Raw genomic sequence first — 10,524 nt, 5'->3', positions numbered from 1 at the left:
TCACAATGGACGTAAGACATAAGAAATACATAAGAGATATAGTTCTCCCAGAGCTGCAGCGGTTTTATGGCAGGGCAATAGTAATTATTACGCCTGTTGAGATGCCGATACGCGACATAAACAGACCCCTGTCAATCATCATTTTCGTTCTATACCTGTAAGTTTACAGGGTAGTACTTGGACGAATTTACGATTAGCGGTTGTACTTGCGGTTTAAACCTATTGTCGGTGTTGTTAACGTTTATACAATGGTACCCTGCCATAAAACCGCTGCAGCTCTGGGAGAACTATACCTAAGAATAATTTGTAAATTTTGGCAATTGGAAAATAATTTATGTATCCATATAACTCGAATATGATTCTTCATGCCTTTTTGTACACAACAATAATGTTCACTGAGGTCACTTCTCATAAGTTACGTAAAAATTAATAGTACCGTGCGATCATTTAAATTATAAATTAGAGTAGGCGGGATTTTTTTTATACGATTGCCCAGAATGCCAATTGACTGATTAAATAAATGTGAGGTTATGGTTAACTTTATAGCGTTTATGGTTCCCATATTCAATCGTTTTAATTTAAAGGAAATGAAAGCAATAAAGAATAATGTAGTTTTATTTAGAATGACAGAAAGTGTTCAAAGTGTTCTCCCCCAGCTTCAATGCAACTGTTAACCCTCCGTTGCATATTTTCAAATGTATTACAGAAAGTGTTCAAAGTGTTCTCTCCAAGCTTCAATACAACTGTTAACCCTCCCTTGCATATTTTCAAATGCATTTTCCAACATCTGAAGGGTTATAGCGTTGCATGCATTAAATAGTGCCTAGAAATAATTTAAATTAGAAATTTAGATGATTCAAAAACCACTGACAGTATCTTATTCGCGCAGGAGCAGCTCTTAAACGACGGTAATTTTATAGGAATGGAGGAATGAGAGGTCCATTTCTTGGGCTAACCTGCGGGGAGGTTTTTTAGAAGACTGCTTCATTCTTGCTGAAACATCTGCCACAATCTCAGGAATTCTTTTTTTGGGCGCTCTGCTACCGGCTTTTTGACCAACAGTCCCAAAATTACGAAATTTCGCCACACTTTTATAAATTTGTTCGACCAATTTTTGGTAATCTACAGGAAAATTAGGGAATGTGTTTTGAAAACCATTAACGCAGTGCTCTACAGAATACTTCCATTCGCCATTCTCTTGTTGTTCAGCGTTTCAGCGTTTTTAAAATAATTCTCAGTACGAAAAATGTTCTGTTCGAAATAAAAAATTTTGAAACGTCACTTTGACAATTCAAATTTTAAATCAAATTGACAACAGTTAATAAACTTATTTACAATTCACAGCCCGCTCTAATTTATAATTTAAATGATCGCACGGTATATCCACTGCATGTATCATGAATTTCTTATGCCTTATGTCAAGCTTATGTCCATTGTGAATAAGCACTTAAGGCGGGAACCGATAAAATAGGCACAGTGTACCAACAACACAAAATGAATGAAAATATAGAAACAACAAACACTAACTTTTTGTGAAATTAGGAAGAACAAATTGGTAAACAGTTGGTACAAGATTTAACAAGCAAGAATTTTCAGACAGGAATAAGCTAATTCAAACCAAAGTAAAATAAATATTTTCTAAGTCTTAATTAGATTTTAACTGTAGATAAAAACATAAACCTTGTTCAAAGCAGCGGACGAAAATATACACGGAGTGCTGAGAGTAATTTGTCAATTTGTACATTGTTCCTGTTTAACTTTTGAACATTGAATGTACCCATTTTTTATTTTTTTTTTTTTAACAATTTTCCACCCCCGGTTGACCTCGCTTTGTGCGTAAAACGTAAATCGATCTCAAAAATAATAATTTATGAACTGTGGCCAGTATAACCGTCGATGCGATAGTATTACTCCTGAATGAATTCGTTGGCGGCGGTTAATGAATTGGGTCAAACGTACTCTGATTACGCCGCCGGTTTAATCCGCACCACATGATTGTTAATAATCACACAACTCGTCTAATCCGCCACCCCCGCATCGTAGGTCGGAAGTAAACGGATCAATGCGAGTCTTACGAATTGATAAAGAATTTGAGGCATCGGCGACAAACATCGAAAATACTTCAGGGTCGTATTCAGGTGGGTCCGGGTGCGCATCAGGAGGCGAGGGTGCTAGATGGAGGGGAGTTTTCGCGCGCACGCTTTGAACGTTTTCAAGTAGACGCTGGCTCAGTAGCACGCGAGATCTACACCAAGCGACTTGCTCCGGAACAATCCGGTGTTTTGAATCCGGACCCGCCCACCTCCAGTGACATATCCTCCGCTCTACATGTGTACGGAGTTTACGTCAGGATTTGCATAAATTCCGTGTCCTGGATTGTTATTTACATATCTGACAATGTTCCGGCGCACGTCGACCGGATTTTAATTGCGGATAAGTTTCCCGGAGCGCTCCAGAGACGTTCGCTCCGGAACACGATAAACTCGCCGAAACTTCAGTGATTAATCTTATTGATTGAGGGTGTACTGTGCCTGTTTTTATTTTAGTTTCGTTTTAAATCAGAGTTGAGCCTGTGCTTGGATGAGTGGTTTGGGGGCGGTTGAGTGGCAATAGCACGTCGACATGGTTGCGGTTTTGCAAAAATTCTTGCTCGTCTTCGTTGTCGGGATTTTGCCAACGGTGACGGCACAAGGTAAGGGACCTAGGGCCATTTCGCCGTTCCAAATTTAACTAACTTTCATCGACATCGACAGATGCAAATTTTTCAGACATTTCAAACAGAGAGCTTCCCCACATTTTTTATAAATTTGGCTGATTTTCTACAGCCCATACCGCCATCATTTATTTATTATTCCAATCTGAATGCCCCTAGAAAAGTTGCAACTTAAGGAATTAATATTAAAGGATGTGTTAACCAAAACATACAAGGACAATAATCCAATCCTTGATATGCAGTGGGTACACAAACAAAATAAAAATTGCAAATGAAAACTCGACGGGAAAATAGTTTGATTTTTATCGCTTTAGCCGGAAAAGAGAAAAAAGTTGAGGATATGTAAAAGCTGCAGATTACAATCGAATGAAAGATTTCCTTCGGTGAAAGGTATTCGCTTCGAGGGATGCTTGACTCTTTGTTATTTTTTCAGAGATAAATCTTAAAATAAATTTCAATTTCTGTCAGATTCACGGATTTAAACGAGTGTGATATTTTAGAAAATATATCCGTAGATCTAACACCTGGATTTTTTCTGTGAGAACCATTTTATCTTCTATATTATCTACATTAGTTGGTCAATAATTAATGAAATATGTATTAATGAACTCGAATAAAAATCAATTTCCAATATCGTTGAGCTCCTTATTAATTATTATCAACGAAGGTTGATAACTATGGTAAAAATTCTTAACGAAAATGAAAACACGCTTTAATTTGTACAAAATTAACACAACTAAATGATAATATTATTTATTCAGAAATTTGTTGATTTTTGCGAGTTTGTGAGAGTGGTACGGAACCTGTCAAGTGTTTCAAAATGGGCAAAATTCTTTGAGGTAGAACGGCGTAGAAGAAACAAGATTTTAATCTTTATCTTTCTGTTCAAAAAGCCATATGATTTACTAAAGCCTGCAGAAAACTCTTTACATTCGCCGCTTTTGAAAAATACCCAACCTCATACATCATTAACGACAAGGCCGATAAAGACGACTGAAACGGGAAGGAAGTCTGTGAGATTCCGTATATTTTCACAAACACAGGTTACTCCAGAGGGTTCTGTCTCGTTTTTACATAGGAAATGCAAACCAGAGCTTGGAAACACTCTCGATAGCAGCTCGCCTTAAAATGCAAAAGATTCTCGTCCTCGTTTAATTATTTCTGTTTTTTTCTTTGTCAATTTAACACAACATCAGATGCTTTCGTTTATTTGAGAAAATTAATACTTATTCGGTTGTCAATCATGTTAAAACTCTGCCATTAGGCGAGTTGATTAAAAACGTCGCGAACTTGGGCAAAGTTGAAAAATTTCAGCCGGCGCTTATTTAAAAAGTAAATTGCCAAATTAATCAATAAATCCGTAAACCGTGAACCCTCGCCGTCATTAAGCTAAATAAGGGCGCTTTTTTATCTTCACCGGGGCCAATTTTTATCGAGAAACTTTGACGTGTAGTGCATATGGCGAATTCTTCTTCGACGTCGCACGCGATGTCGAATTTATTTATAGCTTTTAATATTTATGTTTTCTAATGAAAATGTTTGATTTATGCGCGGGGAGCAAAACCATTTTCTTTTTCCTGGGGTCGCGCACAGATTCGTCGAATAATTATTTTCTCTGTGTTACGTTTCAAAATTAAAACGGAGAAATCCCTTCAGCGTCGGGTTTAATAAATACATCCAAATAAATATTGTTTTTAAGAAGCCCGCTTTAATTCATCCCCTGTGTAAATACAGGGGTGACCCTTGGCTGACTCGGAGCTCCGCCCTTGCCCTTACCACCAAGATTACCAACACCCTGAATGTTGAGTGAACTGGCCAAAAATCAACAGTTTATAAAGCAATCCTTTCTGTTGCACAACCCAATAAAAGTTTAAGCCGTGGTTACAGAACAAGTCTTGAAATGACTAGTTTTCAGCTGTTGATGCCTTCCAAATGACTCTATGGGTGTGGAGAATAAACTTTCAGCAGATCTCTCCTCTTTTTGAGGAGACCATTGTGAGTGTGGGTGCTAACTTTACATTATTAAACCTGGCACTATATCGCCTTTACGGCATCTCGACTCTCCTAACATTATAATAAAATAAACAAACGGATTTCGTTCCTTCTTCGCACCATTTTCTTTGTTGAGAGCGCATAGGTAAATGGTCCATATAAAGCGAATAAACAGCGACATATTTTTTACTGTTGCGAATGCCATTATGACGCTCGCACATTTGATGTATTGTTGTATTATTACGTTTATGTAAACCCCCCATTCACCATAAATGCATTCACGTTCAGACAGGGATTTATATTTGTTTTGGACTCATCGTAAAGGCAATATCAAATGGTTTATGGGGTAAGCTTTTTTAGCAAATGGAACGTGTTGACAGGAACGTAACGCGTTTTTAAAAGGTTTCATGGAATGTAACTGTATCATAGAAGTCATTTGTCTTTAATTGTTGGGGTGGGTAAACTTTGTTTAGTCGAGTGTGGCTCTACCTTAAAAGGTTAAATGAATAGTGCATGTAAAACTAGGAGGACACCTGAATAAATAATTCAAACGGAATTACAAGATCGATTCACACGTTTTACGTCTAATTCTTCATCCAACGACGTTTTTATTGTAACCGAATAACGATTACAAATTTTTAAAATCTTTGGTCCTACAACTGCATCTAAAAAATTGTCCTTTTTGGTTAATTAAAAAAACAATACAGCTATTCTTTTCAAAGCTTTTAAAAAAACTGAAACTGTTATGTCAGTCCAAATCCACTGAAATCCCTTTTATGGTGTACCACAAGGCTCAATTCTTGATCTAGATTTATTTCCGGTTTATGTGTATATAAGCAAGTATAAGCTAGATTTAGAGGAATTTGCAGAACGGAATCTTTGTTATTTCGTAGCTGTAAAACAGACATCATGGCACATCTGTCTCTATGGTAGAGAAGTTTATATAACTTTTCTGTTGTTTTCCGCTTACCATTTGGATGTAAAACTCACCACAATATAAACACAAGAAAAACATGTTGCTCACCGAGGAATAAATGGTGAAATGTTTTTTTAATAAACATATCTTCTTTTCTGAATTTTGTTTATATCGACAATATCCAAAAAAATGGGCAGTAAAAGATAAATAAATAAAAGCGAGTAAAGCCAAATATTATGTAAACGGATCAAAGGTCAATCAACAGAAATACAAAAATACGAGAAGTTGAGCGAACGACACGATAAAAAATTACCAGCTACCATTTGCATTTTAAAACAAAGTAAATAACACGATAACCTATGTAAAAGTATCCTAAACAAATTTTTCTCGTGGTGATACACTTATCTGCCATCTCAAAGGAACGAAAACATCAAAGCTTTAAAATTTAATTTATTTCCTTTCACCTTTTTGTTTCTAATTTGTTGAACTTCTTATAAATAGATTTTTTTGAGGCGAGAACGCCGAGACTCTTATTTGTAAAAATTATGTCATGTAATTATTTGTTAAAGCACCTGGAGTTTTTGCGTGGATTCGCTTGATCAGAGTATTGATAAAAGAGACGAATTACAATTGACAAAGGAATTTAATTGGGAGAGAAATGAACGCATTTTGTCTAGTTAGAGTTAATTCAGACCGCTGAAACTTAAAACTTTAACAAATAGACGAGACTGGGACAAGCGAATAAGTTTAATTAAAATATTGTATGACGTTGTATTGGGCCTTTAATTAGAATTTATTTGATGTGTTTGTGGGATGTTGCAGCAGCTCGGAAATTAATTATTTGATACCGAAATATAAATGTCTCGACGCATTGACACATGAAATATTTTGCTTCTACGTGACAGCAAATGAACTAATTTCTACATATCCAATCACTTACAAAATCGTGGTAGATCCGATATCGATAAAAATTTATGGCGTGCAACTATTCATCAAAAATGTCGCTGAATTATTTAGTCAGAGTAAATGATGAAGCGTGCCCTGCAATCTAATCTAGTATAAACTACAAAGGCTGAATTTTATGAGAATTCTCCAGGGAATTGTTTACAAAGCTTATTGCTGCTAAAAATGTCTTTGAGATAATTCTCATAAAACTGATCATCTCTAATAAGAAAGCATCATCAAGTAGACGCCAGTTTTGCAAATTCATTTTTTTGTCGTGGGGCAATTAAAAAAATATTTGTGGGTTGCCCTCAATTACGTACATTGTACGACAAAATATTCAAAACACGAATCAAAGTTTTATTAAAATCGACGTTTTAATTTTCTTTTAATATCCACGGAAAATCTTCAATTACTGTTACGAAACGTATTTAAGAATATCGAAGGAATTTGTAAATGAAAGAGGATTTTCATTATAAAAGTTTTGCGGGATTGCGTTAATAAAAAAATTTAAAGATGATTTAATTGAGGAAAAGTTCCCTGTTGATACTTCGAGCACTACTGAAAGAAACTAAAGGCGATTTTTCATTAACTGCAAGTTATTGCAGTATATTGATATCCTGTGCACATGTTAGATGCCTCAATAGATCTTTGATACTTGTTTCTTAAGCTCAAAACTTTTCAGATTTTTGACTGATTAGATTTATATCTTTTAAATTGAAATTGTTCATATGTCTAGGTAATTAAATTAATTTAACTACCCTTAACATCTAACTAAGATTAATTATTATAACCAGATAAATTTAAGGGTCAAGGCTCAGCTCAAAGAGTTTTTTTAATCCTGTGTTTTTGTAATCTTGGACTGTCAAATAAAATCAAAAAATAAAAGTAAAAATTGCAGATTTGATAATTTTTAAATGAGTTTTTATTCTCGAAGAAACATTTTGCATGAATTCAACAAGAAAACAGGAATGCAAGAAAGTAAGGTTAGGAAGTTGTTTGTTGACGTTTCATGTAGATATGTGTGCAGCCGTGGTTCAAGTTACGACAAAATGCACAAGCATTTCTTAACAATAAGAACATAATGAAAAATTGAAATTAACGTCGAAAGAAAAGTTGTAAACGCTACAGCTTCCAAATATATCTCTATAACATTAAGCAGATAACATTTTTAGCAAATAAAAATATATAGCAAATGTATTGTATTGTAAATTTTCCAATGACATAATTTTAGAGAGCAAATTGTTGGAAATCGTAGGTGCATACCTGGCGAGCTTAGTTTTAATTAAGCCAAATAGCGCAGAGGGTGTCATTTATAAAAAAAATCGCCCTTGGGGTACAAATGTTCGGTCTTATGAAAGTTAATCATTTTGTCATCAAGTTTATATCTACCAGGATGATTCATAGGCCCATTTATTGCATCTTCCGTAGCAAGATGCGGATATATGGGAAACTTCCTCAGCTGTGTAACCACTTTTTGGTAGTTGCGCTGCGAACTTCTGGTCTTATTAAAGATTGTTTCGTGTTAATGATGACGGAATAATAATTGTAACATGGAGTCGGGAGTAAGTATAACAACTTGAGAAGTAATTTAACTAAATCCAAAACAAACCGCAGGTCTTATCTCTAATTGTTTTTCCGTTAATCATGAAGGTTCATTTGCTCGCCGTCTACATGTTAACACAGGTGGTTAATTCCGTTATGCTAATAGAGTCCTGCGCATAATCCCCCATATAATATCATTTAATAGAATAATAATAATAATCGCGCGCTTATACGAAATTGGATATTGTTTGCCCAGATTCGGGGGTTGTTTAGACAGCCGCGGAAAATTTAAATAATTGCCCTGGCCGCCAGATAACGTTTTAATAAAAGTTGTTTGCAAAGTTGCCTCCTGAACTTGTTCCAGTTTTAGAACTAATTTTAAATATAAACAGAATGTGACTCGAGGTAAATGAGACATTGAGGACATGACGTTATGAAAGGGCTCTCATGATAAATGGATCACCCTCTCGACCGGTCACCACTTGGGACGATCTGGGACGAGAGATCACCTGACGTTCTTTTTGCACACCGCTATTTTTAAGGTGTCAGCGTTGCTCCTTCGATTCAGAAAATATTTTCACTGACAATTATCATTGAAATTTTGACGAGACCTGTTTTTGATAGGATTTCTTAAAATAATGCGTCATCACGATTCATAAAAATTTGTAAGAAAAGACGCCACAATTGGATTTGTCTTGCCCTCGTGAGTGATGTTTCTCATTTGAGCAGAGAAAATACAATTGACAATAATTTACACTGTTACTTTCTTTTAATTAGTCTTAAAAAATAAACAAAACAACCAAACATACTAATTGTATGGCAATAAGAATTGTTGATGTAGCAAATATGAAACAAATTAATTTGTTTGCTGTAAAAGCACAGGAGTTAAAGTAGGGTGTGTAATTTTTTACATCATTTTTTCCAGAAGCTTTTTACGTCTAAATGTAAATTTTTTATGATGCGGCAATGCTTGTATCGTAAAGAACAGTAATGATTACGTTTGTCTGAATAAAGCGAAAATTGTTTAATGCTAATTGAAATTAAAATTAAAAATAAAAGAAAGCATAAACGTAAATGTGAAAAAAAAGTAATTGTAAAACATTGCCTAATTTCATCCTATCAATAATTATTCGTTTTATTTAAATATTTTCTTAAGTAAGAATTTTCTCTTCTATTAAAAATTGTATAACAAAGCAAAAATAGTATTGTGGTAAATGATAGTTATTACCTGTTGGACCAAGTTGGCGGTACAAGCTGCAGACGAGTGAGTAATAGGCTAATAGGCATTACGTACGAGTCCGAAATTTAATTATTTTTATTTAGAATATACAGAAACTCGCGAATTACAACATTCAAAATAATTCTAACATTTTACGATTGGTCAGATCTATTAATGAGTAATGAATCACATTACTTAACGGGAAACTCCTGTGTACTGAACGTATGTTTAATATAAGTAAAAAAAGGTTTATGGACAAAATTGTTTATTTATCCTTAAAAAATGTTTCTGAATTTCTTAACATGTTAGAGCTTAGTTAATATAAGAAAGAATCACAGGAAAAAACCTGGATGTTTTTAAGTTGTAATTTTTAGTTAGGTGATTGCTTCTAAAATATTTTTTCTACTTTGGTATCATAAGTGAGTCTTTGTGAAACTAAAAGTAGTTTGAACTTTTTGTGAAATTGTTTTTGGGTGTTTTTTATACGTACCTATTACGTCCGGCATGTCTAGCGAGCTCCTGTTAACAATTAAAACATTTGAAATTTGACATTAATTTCACAAAAATGCCACCATAACTCATGTCACACAAAAGTCCCTAGATTATTTCATAATTAGATTTTTGAGTTTTTATCAAATTAATGCGACCAACGTAGAAAAAATTGTATATTACACTACAGTCCTTTTTTATAAGACGCACTGTTCTGTTGGAGCTCTCCTCACTGCGTTCGTCGTGCGCTAACCAACTCGTGTCACAATCAAGCGTCTTATAAAACTCGTATAATAACATACTATTATGTATTTTATCAACTGAGTTATAATACTACGTAAAAACAATTTTCACAGTTTTCTACGTTCACCTCTCCAAAACACAATTATGTTTTCATATTTGATTATGGTAACAGTGAGAGAAATAATATTCGTTAAATATTTGTTCACGTGTTTTAACTGAAAAAATATTTTGCGAAACAGGTGTTTTTTGTAAAATGAAAACAGTACTGATAAAAAGTGTTGTTTTAATATTTTTTTTTACAATTTCATTATATTTTTTAGCAAACAAAAATATCAAGTGAGGCAGTTCTGTTTAATAGAAATTTGTTTAAATTGGAAAATGATTCTGGCTTTAAATTAGTTAGTTTATAATATTCACTATGACGAAGCTTATTAGAGCTTCGATCCAAGTACATTTTTTACGCTT

At 34.2% G+C, this 10,524-nt stretch overlaps 1 protein-coding gene across 2 annotated transcripts in view; it reads left to right on the top strand.

Annotated features, from left to right (window-relative positions):
• Window positions 1–2,236: 2,236 nt before the first annotated feature.
• The window catches only part of side-VI (sidestep VI), a 279,349-nt gene continuing 271,061 nt past the window's right edge, over window positions 2,237–10,524 (top strand). For both annotated transcript variants that reach the window (XM_069037844.1, XM_069037845.1), the window contains exon 1: window positions 2,237–2,692. In XM_069037844.1, the coding sequence (XP_068893945.1) occupies window positions 2,623–2,692 (70 nt within the window). In that variant the 5' untranslated portion in view covers window positions 2,237–2,622. The remainder of the gene's footprint in view (window positions 2,693–10,524) is intronic.

This window comes from Tenebrio molitor, chromosome 2 (genome assembly GCF_963966145.1).
Source record: "Tenebrio molitor chromosome 2, icTenMoli1.1, whole genome shotgun sequence".
Classification (NCBI taxonomy): domain Eukaryota; kingdom Metazoa; phylum Arthropoda; class Insecta; order Coleoptera; family Tenebrionidae; genus Tenebrio; species Tenebrio molitor.
This window is presented reverse-complemented; position numbering and strand designations above follow the sequence as displayed.